The sequence below is a fragment of the Culex quinquefasciatus genome, chromosome 1, assembly GCF_015732765.1.
Source record: "Culex quinquefasciatus strain JHB chromosome 1, VPISU_Cqui_1.0_pri_paternal, whole genome shotgun sequence".
Taxonomy (NCBI): Eukaryota; Metazoa; Arthropoda; class Insecta; order Diptera; family Culicidae; genus Culex; species Culex quinquefasciatus.
Genome location: NC_051861.1, coordinates 43,167,631 through 43,190,686, shown reverse-complemented (window position 1 = coordinate 43,190,686; position 23,056 = coordinate 43,167,631). Strand labels below are relative to the sequence as shown.

Genomic DNA, 23,056 nt, shown 5'->3' with positions numbered 1-23,056 from the left:
AAACAAATATTGTCAGGAATGGGCAATAAAAAAAGCGGTTTTTTCTGACAAAATTTAACTTTGAATGGCTATATTTTGAAAACGGTTGGCTTTTCGATTTTGCATAAACAAAATGAGGTCAACAAATTGTATGCCGGGACTCGTGGTGAAGGAGTAAGCGTGGTTGCCTCTCGGTCCCGGTGGCATTTTTCGAGACGAGATTTGTCTGACCACGCCTTCCGTCGGATGGGGAAGTAAATGTTGGCCCTGGACTAACCTAAAAAGGTTAGGTCGTTAGCTCAATCCAGGTGTAGGAGTCGTCTCCCTGGGTCCTGCCTCGGTGGAGTCGCTGGTAGGCAGTTGGACTCACAATCCAAAGATCGTCAGTTCGAATCCCGGGGTGGATGGAAGCTGAGGTGTAAAAAGAGGTTTGCAATTGCCTCAACAATCAAGCCTTCGGACACCTAGTTTCGAGTAGGAATCTCGCAATCGAGAACGCCAAGGCAATGCTGTAGAGCGAATAATTTGTTTTGTTTGTTTTGTAAATTGTACAAGATTTTAATTTTTCCCAAAAATCACAATTTAAAAAAAATCATTGCTCGTCGGCCAGACATTAAAAAAAAATCAAAAATACAGATTATGGTAAATTTATTTTTTCCGTGTGCCTATTTGTTTTATTTTAATAGTCAATCAAAAAAAGTTACAGATTTTCGAATATTTGCGTACCATTTTTGTATGAACAGCAGCAAAAATTGTATGGAGATTTGCATGGGTGAACCAATGACACTAGTGGCTTCTTTGGTGACACTAAAGGCAGGCCCCCCACAATGTTTGAGCCAAATAAAAAAAAATACAGCAATGAGATAGTCAAAATCGGTTGATTTTGTGAAGAATTTCTCATATGTCAAAATTGAGTCAAAAAATTGCCTTCTGGTTGGTCTGCATTGCAAAAACTAACGGTTAAAAAAAATGTTATAGAAAAACCGTTAAACTATAAAAAAATGCGATTGGTCAAAAAGCAGATAACACAGGCTTATAATCCACCTAAGGAAGTATGGGTATTGGACGCTGTTGCAAAAAAAAATATTGTGATTCAAAAGAATATCCATTTTTAACAGAAATTTGCAAAATGTGTGAGAAAAAGTCGAAAATTGAACTCTAATATTAATTAAGGTCACCTAGGGCTAAAGTAAACAATTCAAAATCGGACCCGACTGTTTGCAAGATTGGGCTCAAAGTCAAACATCTCAACGTGCGCCGGCAATTCTTTACTTAGTACCTATCATGCCACCAAAGTGGATAACTTATTCAATTCAGGTCCACATTTCCGGTATCACAAATTGAAAACTAATTACAAAACTGTGGCCGGCAAGCGGTTCTTCCACGGTGACACCTTTTCACCCTGTTGCTCTCAACCGGAAAGCTATCGAGCTGAAAGTTTTCGTCTTTTTTTGCTCACCAGTGCTTGTTTCCTGTGTAAAAGAAGAAAAAATCGTGAATAAAAAACATTCCAGTTGGGAGAACGTAAAAAGGAGGAAAAACTCATCGCCGGGAAAATCGTCCGGAATAGACAATGAGTGTAAATGTAAGAGGATTCTAAAACTGCTTGTGGCATGCTGCTGCTTCTGATGCTGGTGTGAAGGTGAAAGATACCTCGCAGTTTCCGTATCGCACATAAAATCGAAGAAAAGAACATCGTGGAAAACATAAAACTCTGGCACCTATAGTTGCTCTTTTCGGGTTTTATTGCACCTGAGTGGTTTAAGAGGAGAAACAGCTGTTTTCGTGCTTAGAAAACCTTCATTGAAAAAAAGCGTTTTTTTAATATGTAAATAGTTTCAAACATCAAGTGTTAAATCAACATTTTTTCAGCATGTTTAAAAAAGTGTGGAACTCCTGCAGTTGCACTGTTTTGTGGTATTTTGCTTTATGCACAACCATGTTGAGGAAAACAGTATTTTAACGATGAAAAAACTGGAAAAAGCTCAAGCCCAAACGAATGTTCACAGAGAACGATGGCTTACACTCTGTGTGCCACACCAGGAATTTTCACTGGTAACTGCTACCAGTGCACAGTGGTTCATATCGCAAAATTAGGTGAAAATTGAATTTTCTGAAAATGGTGCTGTTTTAAAGCTATGGTGTTTTGTTGTCTTGATTAGAGTTGTTGCAAATGGGTAATTCTCTACCAACTCACACGAAATCGGGAAAAGTTGCCCCGACCCCTCTTGGATTTGCGTGAAACTTTGTCCTAAGGGGTAACTTTTGTCCCTGATCACGAATCCGAGGTCCGTTTTTTGATATCTCGTGACGGAGGGGCGGTACGACCCCTTTCATTTTTGAACATGCGAAAAAAGAGGTGTTTTTCAATAATTTGCAGCCTGAAACGGTGATGAGATAGAAATTTGGTGTCAAAGGGACTTTTAGGTAAATTTAGACGCCCGATTTGATGGCGTACACAGAATTCTGAAAAAACGTATTTTTCATCGAAAAAAACACTAAAAAAGTTTTACAAATTCTCACATTTTCCGTTACTTGACTGTGAAAAAATTTGGAACATGTCATTTTATGGGATATTTAATGTACATTTCGAATCTACATTGACCCAGAACACAGAAAAAAATCAATTCTCGAAACCGTGAAGTCAGTTCACGATTATGAGAACCACGAAGGAATATATTCACGTTTATGGTGCAAATGCACCATACTCATGAATAAATTCCTTCGTGGATCTCACATTCGTGAACTTAATTCACGATTACGGGAATTGATTTTTTTCTGTGAAGGGTAATTTTTTCATTTAGAACAAAATTTTTCATTTTAAAATTTCGTGTTTTTTTTTAACTTTGCAGGGTTAATTTTTAGAGTGTAACAATGTTCTACAAAGTTGTAGAGCAGACAATTACAAAAAAATTGATGTACAGACATAAGGGGTTTGCTTAAAAACATCACGAGTTATTGCGATTTTACGAAAAAAAAGTTTTGAAAAAGTAACTTTTTGCGTTTCTCTTTGTTTCGTCGTCCGTGTCTGTCGTGGGTGACCATGAACGGCCAAGATCAACGAAGACCAACTTGGTTACCTCCACAGTTGGCGCACTTGATGCGCGCCTTCGTTTGCTCTGCCTTGTCCCCCTGGTCCGCCTTGCACGGCAGTGCACACGCCTCTGAGAGGTGTAATTCGCCGCATTTCACACAGCGGGGCGGGAGGTTGCAGTTCCGCGAGCCGTGGCCGAATTTCTGGCAACGGTGGCATTGTGCTGCGTCCGACGGGTTCTTTGAAAATATACATTTATATAGTTGATAACAGATGTGTTAACGTATATTCAATCATTTTTATTGATTTTTGACAGACTTCCTTGCCAAATAGTCCAAATTACTATCTTTTTCTAAATTTACAGTTTTCTCATAAAAAAATCATCTAACAAATATTGGAAAGTTGTACACCAAATTGTTGGAAATAATTTTTCTCATTCGCATCTGGCATAATTTTTATGAAAAATGTAGATTATGAAGAAAAAACACATTTTTTCAAAAAATCATAGGTTTACGCTATTTGTTTATAGGTGGCGAAATGTGTCTTTAAGCTTTGCTGGAAATTCTCTATAAGCTATTGTGTTTCTTATGTTTATCGGGCTTAATAAAAAAGTCTAGATATTAATAATTTAAAAAAACAAAAACATTAAAGAAGAAGGATCTTCAGGGGTGAACGGATGGTTGGCTCCCACTGATCATTTTTTATCGATTGTTTAACTTCAACTGATCTGTCATTAATGAAGTAGCACCTCATTTGGCAGTCAACCATGCTCATGCTCGCAATCTGTAATAAGACTACGCAAAATTTAGTTTTTTTTGTGAATCGATTATCCAATGTGAAATTTTTCCAAGTCTGGACTTTAATGTCTTGAAAATAAGGGCATTTTCAAATGAAGTAACAGAGTCTTACCTTTCAGATTAGAGCTAGCATATTTAAAATAACAAACATGTTTTGTTTGGCTGTTCTGTGCATTGGATTGTACCGAAGTTTGGTTTTATTATCTGGTTAGTAGGGTGGCGGAGGGTGTGGCAAGATAGCACGACTGAATCGCAATTACTATCTAATGTAGAGTGGCATCTATGCATGAGTTTTTTGCCTTCCTCACTGAGGTAAGGCTATAATCCTGCTCTAAAAATGAACTTTTTATTAAAAGCTCAAAGACCCACCTTCATGTATACATATCGACTCAGAATCGAAAACTGAACAAATGTCTGTGTGTATGTGTGTGTGTATGTGTGTGTTTATGTGTGTGTGTATGTGTGTGTGTATGTATGTATGTGACCAACAAACTAGCTGATGTTTCTCGGCACTGGCTGAACCGATTTGACCCGAACTTGTTGCATTCGACTTGGTTTCGGGTCCCATAGATCGAGTTTTATACAGATTGAAGTTTCGATAAGTAGTTCAAAAGTTATGTATAAAAATGTGTTTTCACATATATCCGGATCTCACTTAAATGTATGTAAACTATGTCCGGATCCACCATCCGACCCATCGTTGGATAGGTTATCGAAAGACCTTTCCAACGAGTCCAAAACATTGAAGATCTGGCAACGCTGTCTCGAGATTTGGTCACTTAAGTGATATTTATGTACTTATTGGAAGCCGGATCTCACTTAAATGTATGTAAACTATGTCCGGATCCACCATCCGACCCATTTTTGGATAGGTTATCAAAAGACCTTTCCAACAAGTCCAAAACATTGAAGATCTGGCAACCCTGTCTCAAGATATGGTCACTTAAGTGATATTTATGTACTTTTCGTAGCCGGATCTCACTTAAAAGTATGTAAACTATATCCGGATCCACCATCCGATCCATCGTTGGTTAGGTTATCAAAAGACCTTTCCAACGAGTCCAAATTATTGAAGATCTGGCAACCCTGTCTCGAGATATGGTCACTTAAGTGATATTTATGTACTTTTCGTAGCCGGATCTCACTTAAAAGTATGTAAACTATATCCGGATCCACCATCCGATCCATCGTTGGTTAGGTTATCAAAAGACCTTTCCAACAAGTCCAAAACATTGAAGATCTGGCAACCCTGTCTCAAGATATGGTCACTTAAGTGATATTTATGTACTTTTCGTAGCCGGATCTCACTTAAAAGTATGTAAACTATATCCGGATCCACCATCCGACCCATCGTTGGTTAGGTTATCAAAAGACCTTTCCAACGAGTCCCAAACATTGAAGATATGGCAACCCTGTCTCGAGATATGGTCACTTAAGTGACATTTTTGTACTTTTTTATTCCGGATCTAAAAAATAGATGAAATTTGTGTACAACCCCATCAAATCATCCATTGTTGGTAATGAGTGAGGAAGGCTCCAACCACATAGGTGGATTAAGTTAGTTTTTTTTTGTGATTTTTGTTAAATATCTTAGGAATTAAATCGAATTTTGGGATCTGGTCAGATCAAAACGTTTACTCATTTTGGCACAAAATGCACGTGCGACAAGATAGTATGAATTAATAAAGTTATGGGAACTTTTCAAGCCTCGTTCGATGGAGACAGAATTTGAGCTGGATTTGGTATAGTCGGTTTTTTTTGAGAATCCTGAGTTGGACTTCGATGTATAAAATATGATTATTTTTCTAAACTTCATTTATTCATACTAACACACTGTCCGCTCGGGGTGTTTTCGTTGTCACAGCAGGACAATCCCATGTGCCCAACATGGGCACACCCGGACCCCTGTTGTGCAGTGGGTCGCCGCACACCTGGACTTTCGTTTTACGGCTGCATTTTTTTTTGCAGCACCCCCTCGTTCTGCTGTGAAAAGGAAATGTACACCCAGTTTGTGTTTCTCTTTTATTTTTTGCTGCACTTTTCATTTAGCCCTCTCTGCTGTGTGGCAACTTTACGTTTGCATTTGCAGATTCCTTCCCACCCGGTGGCGAGAGGACGTGAGTCAAACTTTCTCCCATTTAACCATTCATCATAGTTTTCTGCTGGGTGGGAAAAAACGGTTGAAAGGATGGCGTTAGAGTTACATTGCACATGACGTTGTTACTTTTTTTTGTGCTTTAGGAGAGGTTTGCCGGGTACGTTCAGTTTTTGTTTTAGAGAAATTTATTTGAAAAATGGTCCATGATGCCCCGGACTGCCCTAGGTTTGCTGTGCCCATTCGTTCCCAGCAGACCGTCAAATGCTTCTGAGGTAAGCTTTTGTGCCAGGAATGTTTATTACTGTGTTTTTTTTTAGTTTGTGGGAGCAGTAAAACGGTTTCTGAAAAGAAGAATGGAATTTAAAATTCCTTTAATATTTTTTTGCGGAAAATGATTTTTCAAACTAAATATACATATAGGTTTTACATTGAGATTTCTGGATGGGGTAAGAATAACTAGGGGATTCAACTGCTATGCTATTGAGATTGTTTCATTAGTGGGTTATACAAATGCACATTAGTTTCATTCTGATTTTCAGAAGAAAATTTAAAAATACATTGAGGGGACCATTCATAAACCACGTGGACACTTTTTTGAGAATCTGTAACCCCCCCCCCCCAGGATTTGTTATTTTGAGCAGTGGAGCAGCATAATAACAAAAATTGTTATTGAACTTGTATGTCTCCATAACAAAAAAAATTATTGCAGTTGCCATCACTCTTCTGTACTAGTCAGGGCTGCAGAGTCGGGTTACTTGAAAACAACTCCGACTCTTGATGCAGGATATGACGTCAACGCCGACTTCAGATTCAGATTCCGACTCCAAGTGAAAGTTGCTGAAAATTAGCTGAATACGATGCCGTCTCCGAGGTCTCACTCCAGCTCGAACTTCAACGTCAGCTCCCACTTCCTCGCTCTGTGAAAATAATAACAGTTTTTTTTTATTCACATTTCACAAATTCTCAATAAATAAATCAATTCCATTCGGGAATACAACACAAATTAAAAAAAAACGCTTTCAAAAGTTAATTTTATCAGATTAATGTAAGCTTAAGGACCCCATTTCATGGTCAAATAAATGACCCCGACGAAAATGGTCAATATTATCCCATAGTTCTAGCCAATATAGAGTTATCTAAGCCCGATCTCACGCACACTAGCTTACCATTTGTTTTTGCTGGCGACCACAAATTTTAACCTAAAAATCCATCGTGTACGTACACGCAATCCATGCGCACGTAGATAGCTCTATTAGCAAAGTCTCTTAGGGGGTATATCAAATAATTAATATAAATCAACTTTCAAAATTTCAAATTTTAAGAATAATTTTAGCTTAAGGACCCCATTTCATGGCTAAAATAATGACCCCGACCGGGACCGTGGTGTATGGGTAAGCGTGGTTGCCTCTCACACAGTCGGCCTGGGTTCGATCCCAGAAGGTCCCGGTGGCAAATTTTGAGACGAGATTTGTCTGATCACGCCTTCCGTTAGACGAGAAGTAAATGTTGGCCCCGGACTAACCTTAATGGTTAGGTCGTTAGCTTAGACCAGTTGTAGGAATCGTCTCCCTGGGTCCTGTCTCGGTGGAGTCGCTGGTAGGCAGTTGGACTAACAATCCAAAGGTCGTCAGTTCGAATCCCGGGGTGGATGGAAGCTATGGCGTAAACAGAGATTTGCAATTGCCTCAACAATCAAGCCTTCGGACACCTAGTTTCGAGTAGGAATCTCGCAATCGAGAACGCCAAGGCAATGCTGTAGAGCGAATAATTTGATTTTTTTTTGAAAATGGTCAATATTATCCCATAGTTCTAGCCAATATTATCATAGTCTCTTAGAGTGTATATCAAATAATTAAAAAATCAACTTTCAAAATTTCAACTTTTTAGAATAATTTTAGCTAAAGGACCCCATTTCATGGCCAAAACAATGACCCCGACAAAAATGGTCAACATTATCCCATAGTTCTAGCCAATATTAGAAAAGCCCCTTAGGGGGTATATCAAAGAATTAAAAAAAATCAACTTTCAAAATTTCAACTTTAAAGAATAATTTTAGCTTAAGGACCCCATTCATGGCCAAAATAATGACCCCGACGAAAATGGTCAAAATCTTGGTCAAAATTATTTCAAAGATCTAAATATATTTAACAAAAGAATAAATAATAACAGATTGTGTTATGGACACTTAAACACTTTTCCATTTGTGCGATTTATGGTAATTTTATTTCTAAGTCAGAATACCAACCAAATAACAAATCTTGTTATTAGGAGAGTTTTTGAAATGTATAAGCACAGACAAACAGACGGGACACTCGAGTTCGGAACCATCGTCCTTCAATATCCGAGCCAAAACCTAAGGGCAGATCACTTCTGATACTGAGGTTTGTATGGAGTGTGTATGTAGCGAGTATCGTACTAGATATCGTGCGTATGATACGCGACTCAGTATTGACCATTATCTATGAAGATTTATTTCAGTGTGGAATCTTTTGACATTCGTCAACGTCAAACTTTGGTGCTGTTTTTGCTGAAGGTTAGATGCAGTTGGCGGTTTCAGATTCTGCAGGGCGAGGTTGAGTCGATTTTGGTGATAAAACCAAAGACAATCGCGGAGAGCGATTGCGGGTTGTTGGAGTACCTTTAGGACATTGTCGGGACGAGGCGGTTCAAGCAACAGTTGATGAAGATCAACGAACCTTTCAAGCGCTGAACAAGGGGGGGGGGGTGTTTCTTCCGGGATCCTGGGGCAAACCAGGATTTATTTTGCTCGGATGGTAGTAGAGGACGCTGGGAGATCCCTGCTTGAACACCTTGCCGAAGCCGGTGGGCACCGGCGAAGGGGTCACACACAGGAAGGTGGTGCCACGCTTCGGCATCCGTGGCGGGGGAGGGTTTTAAATTTAGAGGAAGGAAAAGAAAAGCACAACTACTGTAAATTGGCATAACACGAGATGAAAGTACTTGATGGAGCGAATCGAACAAGCAGAAAAGGAAGGTCGTCAAGCTGGATCAGACTGCGGCGATCCTTGCCAAACATGACGAACACTTTGAAGCGCTCAAAAATTAACACATCGGAAAATAAAATCTCGTCCGAAAGGAATTCAAACAGCATCGCCCTCGAAACAACCGTTGACACAGAAAAACGAAGGCAGAATCCCTAGAATTCTCGCCCAGCTGTAAATTCTCAGAGGAATCGACTCGTAGTACGATGTGGCTTTTTATACCAGCTGCGATACCTTGGACTTTATGTTGATCAAATCGTTTTTTCCCGGATCTTTGCGTCCGCATCAGGATTCCTTCTACTTATTCACTTGAATTAACAAAATTTTAATCATCTGGCCGCTGAAATTCAAACAATCTATCAGCTCGATTCCGTCCCCAAATGTAGATGAATTGCCAAAAGATCAAGCAACAGATTCTTTTCCAGAACTCGAAATTTCCAAATGTTTATTGTTTATTATTTTGACCGATTTTGACAACTACAGTATGTAAAAAAAGTATTTACACCCCTTGGGCACTATGCACATTTTGTGATGAAACATGTAAACAATTTAATGTTGACATAAACCTAGTACTACGTTTTGTTCAGAAACTCATGCCGAACATTTTGCTGCAAAAAGCTCATGAAAATATGTTTTCTATAAAAAGTTATATAACAAATACTATTACAAAAATAAAAAAGGTGCAAAAAAAGTTTGTACACCTTTCGAAAAATTAACATAAATAAAGTTATTTGTTGACAAATCACCATAAATCCAGTCTCCCAACTCCAAATAGGCATCCTTGACTGATTAAAAATATAATTTGGATTGAATATAAAGTTTACTAATTACTTAGTATAAATGTTTATATAACTCTGGAAATTCTAAATAAAACTTATCTAAACTTAATTTTGCAAACTTTCAATTTAACTAAATGTCAATATATTACCATAGAATTGCTAAATACACATTCTGGAGTGGGTATAACACCGTTTTGGGGGTCTTTGTATCGCTAGAATAGATTTTTCGTTGGAATTTCGTACCAACCCGGAATTACGTCGTCGGAAAATCCGCCGGCATTCGAACCGGTCCACAATTAACAAGTCAACCTATGTGGCATCGGAAAGGGCATAAAATTTCCGATCTTTTGATACCCAGACATCTAGGTTTTCTATAAAACCCACGTTTTTAAATACCTAGGCAAAAACGTTGTTATGGTTTCGTTTGAGCAATCTGCCAAAAATGTATGGAATTTCGTAATTTTTGTTCTCGTGGATCAAACTTACTTTTTGCCCAGGTATTTAAAAACGTGGGTTTTATAGAAAACCTAGATGTATGGGTATCAAAAGATCGGAAATTTTATGCCCTTTCCGATGCCACATAGGTTAATTTGTGAATTGTGGACCGGTTCGGATGCCGGCGGATTTTTCGACGACGTAATTCCGGGTTGGTACGAAATTCCAACGAAAAATCTATTCTAGCGATACAAAGACCCCAAAATGGTGTTATACCCACTCCAAAATGTTTATTTAGCAATTCTATGGTAATATATTGACATTTAGTTAAATTGAAAGTTTGCAAAATAAAGTTTAGATAAGTTTTATATAGAATTTCCAGAGTTATATAAACTTTTATACTAAGTAATTAGTAAACTTTATAATCAATCCAAATTATTTTTTTAATCAGTCAAGAATGCCTATTTGGAGTTGGGAGACAGGATTTATGGTGATTTGTCAACAAATAACTTTATTTATGTTAATTTTTCGAAAGGTGTACAAACTTTTTTTGCACCATTTTTATTTTTGTAATAGTATTTGTTATATAACTTTTTATAGAAAACATCTTTTCATGAGCTTTTTGCAGCAAAATTTTCGGCATGAGTTTCTGAACAAAACGTAGTACTAGGTTTATGTCAACATTAAATTGTTTACATGTTTCATCACAAAATGTGCATAGTGCCCAAGGGGTGTAAATACTTTTTTTACATACTGTACACCGATATAAATTGTATCCAAAGAGTTCGGTCGGTTAGTTTTGTTCGCGAGTTTTAGATTAGATTTTTTCGGTGCAATATTTTAATTGGCGCCGTCAAAAATGTCCCATTCAGTGCGTGTGAATGATTGTAGTGCGGGAATGGTGAAGTTGTGGAAAATTTCCGCGGAATTAGTGTGTTTTTTGAGGAAATAAATTTACATTTTCGAGTGATTCCTAGATGGAAGCTTTTATAAGCAGGGCCGTGGATGCCATGTGTTAGTGTATTGGTAGGATAAGGTTACAGAACGGAAAAGAAATAGGCCTTGCGACAGCTTTGCGTCTCTTTCGTGGTTGTGCAGCGCGGAGTTGTGTATTGGAGCGAGACGGGAAGCACGATGATTCGGACGGCTGGCATTGAGCTTTGTTCGTATGCGTGCCGTGTTGTCGGTCACGCTCCTGATGATGAGAGCGAGAACGCTCGATGTCATCATCGTGATCTGTGCGAGGCGTTGATGATGGCCAGGAGAGAGTGTTGCTGAGAGTGATGCGAGAGTCTACAGTTTGGCAGCAACTTTGGTGAGCCCGTTTTGATTTGAGTTGTATTGTTGATTTGATTTTGGTTGGCCGCGGTGGGTTTTCTTGAAGTAATTCGTTGGTTGTCAAAAATTGATCGCGGTAGGTCGCGGTGGATATTTTTCTACCACAGTTTTTTTGTGTGATCAATGTGGTAGATGCTTTGGTGGATTTTGACGGTTCCAATTATTTCAGGAAGGTCCACGGTTGGCCGGAATCGGATTAACAATACAACTTTGGTGTTTTTCTATCTGATTAGATAACGTAATGAGGAAGGGATTAATGAAGGTTGAGCGTGTGCGGGTGTATGTATGTGTGTTTGAGTATTTTTTTTCTTTGCTGTAACGTAACTTTAAGCAAAACTTTCCACTGAACATTTCAAGTCTCTAAAACAGTAATTTAAATTAATTAGTTTTTTGTGTGATTGGCTGAGTGAATGAATGATTGAAAGAGTATGTAAATTACTAATGATATATTTGTTTTCAGGGCAAGCTTACTGCTGATATAAGAACAAACGGGTAGCGTTTCTCGATGGTCGTGAGATCGATTTTATTTTAATGAAATTTAGTCCGATAGATTAGTTCGATTAGCACCGCGTCGGGTCAATTTTGTGTTGCGCGTTCGTCGCCGTGTTTGATAAACGATATAATCGTTTTTCCGTGTATTATTTCTACGATTTGACAGTATGTGTTTTGTAGGTTCGCTATACGCTTGCGAGGTATAAATTTAAAATTTGAAGAGACGTTTTCCGTAAAACGCATGAAAAATAATTCCCAGTATTATAGCTCGGAGAGCACGATAACGAGTATTTCTCCTACGCGGTTGTTAAGCCCTTCTTGTAGCTTCGTAACTCATCAGTTATCGGTCGCTAATCTTATAGTTATTCAAAAGTTGAAATCGTCTATGATCCACGCGAATTAAACACTTTACGTAGGGTTTAATATTTTACCTGTTAAATACATTCTTTGTGGTTTTATCTTTCCACAGCCGGCTGTCTAAGATAATCCATCTAAACGTAAATAAATCACAAATAAACGGGAATAGTCTCAACAGCAGCATCCGATTGCTAGCCTTGGGAATAATACATCAACCCATTAAACAAAACTTATCGATTATTTGGGTCACATCATCATCTTCTATGATGAATCCTGACCATTACCCTTCCCTACTAACAAAATCCCAAGTAGAAGTAGTTTTCCGGCACACGCGGGGGTGTGGATATCGTATAGAACCCACCCTTGGTAGCAGCCTGTGCTAACTAACATTCCCGTCCCGTTCCCTCGAGATCTACAAACTGACATGGCGGGCGCCGTTGGTGGCCAATGACTGTTTCTTATCTACAGCAGCTCTAGTTTTGATGATCTTGATGTTTTATCTTTTCAGCGCATTCATGCATGCTGTTGATAAGGGAAACATCACTAGATCGTTGAAGCGTATGATTGCTAGTGCTGATAGGATATTACGGTCCTGTTCAGCAACGGAGAAGGACAACCATGGGTGGTCTCTCATGCTCATGCTCATGCTCATGCTCTACACCGATATAAATTGTATCCAAAAGTTGACCATACCATGCCAGTATTATGCGCGTATGGTACGCGCGTATGGTATGCTGCCGTACACAGTATGCGATATACTCGAAGTGAATAACCCTTAGGCCAAAACGGTTATTTCAAATGCAATTTAGCTTCGGCATCCACTCACCCGGCGCTGATGGCGCTGCTGTCGTGACAGCTCGCCCGTCTTTCCTCAGTGTGTGTAATGTGTTTTTGTTGTTGTAAAGTTGAGCGTGAGCACGTGGCAGCAAATGAAAACAAAACAAAATATGATAGAATTCAGGAAATCTAACGGTGATCCATATTCCAGGCTTTGCGGGACAAGATTGGGGCAGTTTCGACCAGGGTCAGATGAGCGGCTGACTAGCGAGGACATACCCTTTACCCCACTATTAACCCGGTAGGCCTGCCGCTGCCGAGGCTGCTGATGAGGCGTCCGCTACTGCGGAGGAAGCCAGATTCTGTGGTGAAGTCATCTCCTTCGGAGCAACCTTGAAGCAACCTGCTTATCCTTCATGGATTGCTGCTCAGATTGCTGCTGCTGGTCGTCCTTTTGGTGATGTTGCGTCGATCGTGAGCGCCACTCAATCTTCATCCACAGTTGTTCGCCGTGAACACGTTTCCCGCGGATGTTTCGAAACGAAACGCGGATGTTTTTGGGAGTTAATTTTTATTTTTATTTCATCGAGTACTGACGATAAGCAACAACAACATTATTTAAATCAGCTGTTGATGATTACAATCGTTAAGGCTTGATTGTCTCACGCACACACTGACATGACACATGACAGTAATGGGTTTGTATTGGTATGTTTGGGCTGCGCTTCGGCATAAGCTCACCAGGCAGCGCTGGCGTCGCCGTGATTTGGTGGTTTGATGAAGGACGATGAATTTCAAAAATTATTTGTATGGAGAGTCGCGTCTGTTTGTCTGTGGTATAACATAACCTGTTATTAGCGTGTTATTAAACATTTTCAATATAATATCACTTCAATACCAGTGTGGCAGTCGTGGCAGTGCGTGGCCGAATGGTTACGCTGTCCGCTTTGTAAGCGGATGATTCTTCCTTCCATCGGATGAGGAAGTAAAATGTCGGTCCCGGCCTTGGTTGTTAGGCCGTTAAGTCATTCCAGGTGTAGGAGTCGTCTCCTTGCCATAAGTACAAACAACACACCAAACCAAGCCTACTCCTGTGGAACAACTGGCGGCGGTTGGACTCACAATCCAAAGGTCGTCAGTTCAAACACTGGGGTGGAAGGTTCCTTGGAGTAGAAAGAGGTTTGGGTGCTCTCCCCATTCAAGCCTTCGGACTCCTAGGTTCGAGCAGAAACTTGCAATAGAGACCACAAAAGACCCGGGGGTCGTTAATGTGGATGGTTTGATTTTGATCACTTCAATACCAAATCTTGTTATTTTATCAGAAACTGTTATTATTTTTTCTTATTGAAGTTAAAGTTCAGGATAAATTAATAACACTTTTTGTTATTTTAACAGGATTTGTTATTGAAATATTATTAATTTTGTTATTACCGTCTGCCCGGGCTGTTTATTCAATGTAATCTTTTTAGGCGGTAGATGATATCTTCCACTTTTGGGTCACTTTTGGGTTCTGAATTCCGGGTCCAGAAATAGTAAATTTAAATGAAAATACACGTAGAAAAAAGAGTTCCCAACATCGTGAACCAGCGTTCATGAAAATGGGAACCACGAACAAAGTGTTCAAATTTCATGGTACGTTTTTCAAAATCGTACCATGGGATTTGAACACTTTGTTCGAGGTTCCCATTTTCATGAACGCTTGGTCACGATTTTGGGAACTCTTTTTTCTCCGTATACTATCACTATATGTTATTTGCTTCTACAATTAACACAAAGAAAACCTTTTATTTATTGAAACACTCTGAATCAAGATTTGATTTTATTTTTTCTTAAACAAACGTGACCTCCAAATGGCCGATCGGGAATGATGCCTTTCAGAGCATTAACGAATAATGAATTCACCTGCTCTTGTTTGAACTAAACAAAAGTCTTGTAACATTCAATTTAATCACCCTTTTTGTATTTTTTTCTCTTTTTTTATGCTTCTAGGCCTGACGGCAGTAATCAATCTAGCGCCAGCCCGCTGCCAACCCATCTCATTTCGGCCGTGACAGCTTAAAGCTTCCGCGCGCTCCCCCAGAACCACCTCTCGCGCTAAAAAAGTGGAGATCGGTTTTGCTATCACATAAGAGAGCCTTGGGTTGTCACCTGCGGCTTGGATATGCTTTAGTCTCCCCCGGGTTGTAATCAATTATTATAAAACCGATCCCGACCGACGGATGGGACCTGCCTCGTCGTGGTTGCGGAGGTGCGGAGTGTTCCGGAAAGGGTGCTGCGGCGGGTGTAATAAAAGTCCTGCTGCCGGAGGTTTGATCAATCACCCATCCCCCGCCATCGGCAGTGAAGTGTAATTAAGTTTGGAAAACTTTTGCATAAAAGGGTGGCTAGTGTGAAGATGACGAGGGGTACGCGGTGTTCTGGGGTCGTTGGGTGTGGTTGTGGGACGGCGTAGATCAAAGACGATGAAGATTAAAGGTGAACGAACAGTTGGTAGTAGTTTTGTAGAAGCTAGTGGCAGGTCACCCGAACAGTAATTGCACGGTACGACGGCGTTGAGAGCCCGTGCGCTGGTCCTTATATGGACGTGCTTGAACTGACGCGACTCGTCAATGAACTCACCGTTGGAAGTAATCTTCAGCAGACGCAGCAGCAACGCGACATTCCCAAGTTGTACGTGTCGGCGGTCGCGATCGGCATTGGTGAGGGTTTGCACGAGAGTACGGCCGCGGCGGCACCGTTCGCCCTGTTGACGCTGAACCAGACGCTGGGGGTCGTCGGTGGTGGTGGTGTTGGTGTTGGTGGTGGCAGCGACTCATCTTCAGACGCACTCAGTGTGGTAGCGGCGGCGGCCACCAGTACGACTACCACTGCCGGATCGATCATCGGGTCGACCCTCGCCGGAAAGGTGCTCGAGCATGAGCCGGAGATTGACACGATCCGGAAGGTGATCATCTGTATCGTGCTGCTAGCTGTGATATTCGGAACGATTGTGGGCAACATTCTGGTGTGCGTGGCCGTTTGCTTGGTGCGGAAGTTGCGCCGACCATGCAACTACCTACTGGTGTCCCTGGCGGTGTCTGACCTGTGCGTGGCCTGTCTGGTGATGCCTCCGGCGCTCATGTACGAGGTGCTCGGTGAGTGGAATTTTGGGCGAGTTTTCTGTGATATTTGGGTTTCGTTCGACGTGCTGTCGTGCACGGCCTCGATCCTGAACTTGTGTGCAATCTCGGTCGACCGGTATTGGGCGATTACGAAACCGCTGGAGTACGGCGTCAAACGCACTCCCCGGCGGATGATGCTGTGCGTAGCGTTGGTTTGGCTGGCAGCCGCCTGCATCTCGTTACCACCCCTGCTCATCCTTGGCAACAAGCACACAATCGGCGAAGGGGACGATCAGCGGCCATTTTGTGCGGTCTGCGAAGACGTAGGTTATCAAATTTACGCCACCCTGGGGTCCTTCTACATCCCCCTGGCGGTGATGCTTTTTGTATACTATCAGATATTCCGAGCCGCCCGGCGAATAGTCAAGGACGAAAAACGGGCCCAAACAAGACTGGAAAACTCCCTCGCAGTAGACAAGAACCAGGCGATGCTCAAACCCCCCGAACCGGTCGTCAACTCGTCGGGATCGCCCCACCAGAAAAAGCTTCGCTTCCAACTGGCCAAGGAACGCAAAGCCTCCACCACTCTCGGCATCATCATGTCCGCGTTCACCATCTGCTGGCTGCCCTTCTTCATCCTGGCGCTCGTCCGACCCCTCATGGACGACGACTACCCAACACTATCGTCCTTTTTCCTTTGGCTAGGCTACGCCAACTCCCTCCTGAACCCCATCATCTACGCCACCCTGAATCGTGACTTCCGGAAGCCCTTCCAGGAGATCCTGTACTTCCGCTGCTCCAACCTGAACATCCTGATGCGGGAGGACTTCTACCACAGCCAGTACGGTGAACCCGGCTCGCAGCGCTTCGTCCTGGACAACGAGGGCCAGCACACGGCCCGAGAGAGCTTCCTCTGAAATAACCGCAACGGCCGCCCCCAACCCCACCACCACCAGCACAACAATACAATCAGTGCACGACCACGTGAATTGCACCACCAACCACCACCACCACCATCAACAACAACAACAACACTACCCTTCTCTAGTTCTGAACTCACAGAAGCAAGGATGGAATCACTAATATAGCGTTAAACGTTGTAGAACAGCTTAGGACCTAGTATAAACTAAACTAAACTAAACTATATACCTAGTTCAAACAAGCACTGACCAGCAGTAGCAGCGGCAGTGGCGAATGTGACTGAGAAAAAGGCTCATTTTTAGTGTGTAATGTGAGTTGTTGGTTTAAGGCGCGGTGAAAGTTATTAAATTAATAATTTCTCACCTGATTAGTGTTTAAAAAATAGGTGACGCGGGGGTTTGTGGTGGCGTACTTCTGTGGGGTGCGTTTTGGTAAATTTGAAAACAGTTTGTTTAATTGTTAAGCACATTTCCATTCTAAAATTGCATCAAATTAAAACTTCCAAAAAATGTTTTCGATAATCCAAAAGTACTAACTGACTAAACTAGAAGTTGTCAATAAACTTCTTGATTTGACCTCCTAGACCCAGCATCACGTATACACATCGACTCAAAATCAAATGAATGTGTGTGTGTGGTGGGATGTTGATCAATATAATTGCACTAGATACTTATGTCGCTATTTTCAAAAGTTTTGCTTTTAAAATGAGAAGTCTGCAAGATTGTTTAGAAAGGTATTTGAAAGACCTTTCCAACGTGTCCAAAAGATTGACATTCATATCAAAGTAATACACTTAAGTGTTAATTACAAGCTCCTTAAACGAGACATTAAAAGATTGACGATCTGCAACGCTATCAAAAGTTGTCAGCACTTGTGTTAAAAGATAACGAATACAAAAAGAATGAAAAAAAGCTAAACAAAATCTAGCTGAAGCCGTAGGCCGGATTTTTCACCACAGTGCATTTTGAGATGATTATTCGAAAGTCCAATAGATGGCAGCACTAAGCATTATGGAATTGGCCTCGTTAGAATAAGCTTTGTTTGCATGTATGCAGGCGCAATTGAATACAAACAGAAAGCATTATCAATTGATTTTAGGATGAAGGCATCAATCACTGATGTGGTTCAAGTAACGTTTTTGCAACGTTTTTGTTTATAAATTGCGAAGAATGTGGTTATTTCTACACGATTCTTCAGACATTTGATATAAATTTAAATTAGAGTAATTCGTAGTGGCTTTAATAGTTTGCAGATTTTGTTTTTGCTAAATGAAAAATACAAATGAAGGGAAAGTTGAGAATTCAGTCTTAATTCCTTAAACGTGATTGTGATATTTAAACAACCTATTGAAAAATTAAATAAAACAAGTTTGGTTACTTTTGACGGCTTTTAAAAAGCTGGCGTGCCACCAGGAAAAAAAATTCCGACCATTTTTTACCGCACACTTTTTTTTGTACTTACTACAGAGCGGATTCGTGAATTCGAATTTCGCTACTTCGAATGTCCGCTAATTCGAATGCTCGCTAAAAGCACTCAACCATCAAACCCAGTTTGTTGATGTTCCAACACCATTGTTCGACAATTTCCGCATTCAAAAGATAAAATGTGTTACAAGAAAGTACACAAGCGACTTCTTGTCAATATAACGTTCAGTAATGATTTCACAGACATTTCAGACATTTTTTTGTATATTTATTACATAAACAATGTACTTTGTCATTCTAGTCATGCTTGTACCATAACTATTTACATCATTAAAATATCTTTTTCTGATGAGTTTTGAATAAAATCTCAATATTCTATTTACTTTTTCGAATTGATAGATATTTTTAAGAGTTTACAAAATAATTTGTACATACTTTAGATGTGAATTTTCCAAACAAACAAAAATTGTAGTTATTGAAATCTTGAAACTATCAACATCTATTTCTGTTTCAAATAGGAAATAATGATCAATTTTAAATTAGCCTGGGATAACCACTTCAAGTATGACAATCGCAAAAATTTAGAAGTTGAAAACGTTTGGATTAATTATATTACAGTACTGGTCAACAGTGTATGGCATTGAAAGATCTGTCAAACTTCGACCGAAATTTAAATGGTTTGCGTTCGCTCGGGTTACTTTTGAAATTTTAAGCAAAGCTAGTTTGGTAAGCCTTGATTCAAAAAAAATCTGTCGAGAAATTAATGCTTTTTAAAAGACATATTTAAAAAAGCTTAAAATGTTGTTCAGCTTTTAACCTAATTTTCCACATAGAAGCATCTCCACAAACCTTTCCTGGCCTAATGATAAAAATACGAAATACATGATACAATCATCTCGTTGAAGCAAACAAAACTACTGTAGATGAATAAATAGCTATACTCGTTAGTAGAATTTTCTCGAGACTCAAAGGAAGGATTAACCAATACACACAACCCAGCTGGTAGAAAAATTGTCAGAATTGAAAAAAAAAACACAAATTTGAACGCAAACAAGCAAACACACAACCAAACTCGAAAAACACGAACAATCTAAGCAAAACAAAACACACTTCTATAGAGTCAGTCAGTATATGAAAAAGTAAGCAAAGCAGTAGTGAAACCTTAGCAAAATATTAACACTTTAAGTAACCCCCAACCAAACAAAGAATGCAAAGCATCCCAAAGAGAGCATACAAGAAAACAAAAACGAATCAAAGAAAATGGCGCAAACTGAATTAAATGTCAATATATTTTATGTACAAAATATCACAGCGAGACGTGTGTGTCGACCTAAGCGAAGAATTAGCAAAAAAAAAGCCATCATCCAGAAAGTGGAACAGGTTTAGAACGGAGAACGTTACGTGGGAAACCCTTTTCCCCGAACTCGATATCATTGCCATCATTGGTGCACACAAAAATGCAACACAAAAGTGAAACTAAACAGAATCAAAGTTAGACAGAGAGAGTTAAGCAACCAAGGTTTTTATAACAAAGCAAAAAAAGTCAGAAATCGTGCAATTTATTTTACTATCTATACACTTATTGAGAAAAGACGAGATAAACGACATGTACACTATTTATTTATCTTTAACCTTAAAAGTCGAAAATCTTTTCGCGAAGGGAAACGATCGGTGCAACTTACTACAAGAATGTATAAAGAAACCTATATAATGAAGAAATGGTTGAGTATTGTCTATTTACAGTTTAGAAGCCGTTAAGTATTTTCTCTACGATAGCACAGTACCAAAACAAATAGACAAATTTAAATTAAATGACGGATATTTTCAGCGCGCATTGTACTTATTTCTGTTGGTTGGATTAAGGATCGAAAAATATTTTAAGAACGACGTTACGAATTTATTGTCTGACAGAGGTTGGATTTAATTGTCTGAACTGGAATTTCCAGCGAATGCAAATTTAATGAACAAGCTTCTGGGAATCGCCACTGCTTTATCCGGTACGTTGAGCAGCTGATAAAATAAAGTTAAAATTCATGCACGATTGACTGCGTTGTGTTTGTTGGATTATTTTACGAAACAAAAAAACAAGCAAAAATCACCGATGTGTATATTTACCACCCACGATAAACGGAGAGTGGCGAAGTGCAAGTGTTGAAAAAATGTAAAACTGGCAGCAAAAAAATACCTGCAACAGAAACTGAATTAAATACACATGAAAACATGTAGATCAAAGTAAAAACCATACTCTGAGGTTGAGTGTATTACTGCTCTGATGATGACTGCCCTGGCAAGTGGCGTGGAATGTGGTCCAGAGGTGCAAACCGGAACAAATTGGTTGAAGTTCTCATCCCAGGCGCCAGTCCTGCATCATCCCTCCTGCCAGGTAGGAATCAATCAACGCTGCGGGTTGTACGGAAAACCACACGGACATGGCCACATGGGGGTTTTGCATGGGGAACTTTTCTTGCATTTGGGTTTACATCAACTGTTTGAATTTGCTTGGTTTTGTGGCAGGTTACAGAGGCTGAGACTGTTAAAGGACCTAAAGTTCTTTAATGTTTAACTCTAAATACAGCAATTCCCCACGAAAACAGCATGATTCGAAAAAAAAGTTCTCCGATCGAGCTCAATTTTTTTCTGGGGGATCCTTGGCCGAAATAATTAGACCCATATTTTTTTGTTTGGCCATTATGGTGACCTACATTTTGCTAGGGTGGTTCGAAAAATGGCAATTTTCGTCGGATTTCGCAAAAACCACTTTTTTCAAAAAGTCATATCTCCGCGCCATTTCATCCGATTTTAGCTGTCTTAGACGCAAAAGAAAGGTGATTAGTTGGACTATTTGGGAAAAATAGTAAGAAGTTTCAAAAATCTTGTTTAACATTTGAAAAGGTAGTATGAAAACTTAAAATGCTGTTTTGAAGGTTTCGGGACCAAAGAGCCTATGTCTGAAAATATTTTTATCGGATTCCTCGGAAAATTTCACGTCGTATGTCAAAAAATTGGCGATGTCCAACCGTACGTTTCCGAGATATGATTTTTTGAAAATAAAAACTGCGTTTTTTGACGCGCCGCGCGCAAAAACAGGAAAACGACAAAATCGGAAGAAAATCGTCTTTTTTCACTAAAATTGCGATAACTTAAAAATTTCAGCGATGATCTATACATGTCTGGGAATCAAAATTTTCGTAATTGAAAGACGCAACTTTTGGTACCCAGACATGTATAGGTCATCGCTGAAATTTTTAAGTTATCGCAGTTTTAGTGAAAAAAGTTGTTTTTTGCCGATTTCGTCATTTCCCTGTTTATGCGCGTGGCGCGACGAAAAACTCAGTTTTTATTTTCAAAAAATCATATCTTGGAAACGTACGGTTCGACATCGCCAATTTTTTGATATGTTATGTGAAATTTTCCGAGGAATCCGATAACAATATTTTCAGACATAGGCTCTTTGGTCCAGACACGGTCAAAACGCCATTTTAAGTTTTCATACGACTTTTTCAATAGTTTAGCAATGTTAAGCTAGATTTTTGGAACTTCTTACTATTTTTCCCAAATAGCCAAACTCATCACCTTTCTTTTGCTAAAATCGGATGAAATGGCGCGGAGATATGATTTTGAGAAAAAAGGGTTTTTGCGAAAAATGACGAAAATTGCCATTTTTCGAACCACCCTAGCACGATGTAGGTCACCCTAATGCCCAAACAAAAAAAATACGGGTCTAATTATTTTGGCCAAGGAACCCCCAGAAAAATTTTGAGCCCGATCGGAGAACTTTTTTTTCGGTTTAGGCTCTTTTCAAATGGAATTGCTGAATTTTTTTTCAAACCAAGAAAAAAAAAACATCGCTTATTTTTTTTCGTGTACTATTTTTTTCTAAATAGTTCTCATCAATACCTAAAACTTTGAAGAAGACACAAAACCATTCTGTAATTCTTTAAGAAAACAGATTTTCGAATTTTTACGTACCATATTTGTATGAACAACTGACAAAATTGTATGAAGCCTTGTATGGCTGAACCAATGACACAAAATGAATTGCTTCTTTGGCTTCTTTAGTCTGCCTGTGTGGATCAATCGGACCGCGCACTGGACTCACAATCCAGAGGTCGCCGGTTCGAATCCCGGGGCGGACGCAAAAAAAATTCTAAGTGTAAATATAGGTATTCGGTGCCCTCTCCCCGTGCCCATACCTTCACACTTAGGAGACGGAGGCGGAGTCTTGTCGCAAAAAGAACGATACACGCCTGTGGATCCGTTGACGAAACCGCAAGGTTTAAGAGGGCCACATTATAAGGTGTTACGTCGATTCCGTTTTTTTTTCTTTGGTCATAGGGAAGGCCCCCAAAAAGTTTGAGCCAAATAAAAAAACACACACAAAATCAAAAAGCACGAAATCATCCGATTTCGTAGAGAAAATGTCATTACGTTTGATTTGAGTGGTTCAGATCGCAAAATTGGATTTTCCGAAAAATGGAGCCGTTATAGAGCTTTGATGTCCTCAGAAGAGTTGTTGCAAATG

The 23,056-nt window shown here is 39.8% G+C and overlaps 1 protein-coding gene across 2 annotated transcripts in view; it reads left to right on the top strand.

Moving 5' to 3' along the window:
- LOC6049278 (5-hydroxytryptamine receptor 1) overlaps nt 1–20,778 on the top strand; it is a 123,566-nt gene extending 102,788 nt beyond the window's left edge. For both annotated transcript variants that reach the window (XM_038257514.1, XM_038257508.1), the window contains one exon: nt 15,078–20,778. In XM_038257514.1, coding sequence (XP_038113442.1) covers nt 15,667–17,106 — 1,440 coding nt within the window. In that variant the 5' untranslated portion in view covers nt 15,078–15,666 and the 3' untranslated portion in view covers nt 17,107–20,778. The remainder of the gene's footprint in view (nt 1–15,077) is intronic.
- Nucleotides 20,779–23,056: the final 2,278 nt, after the last annotated feature.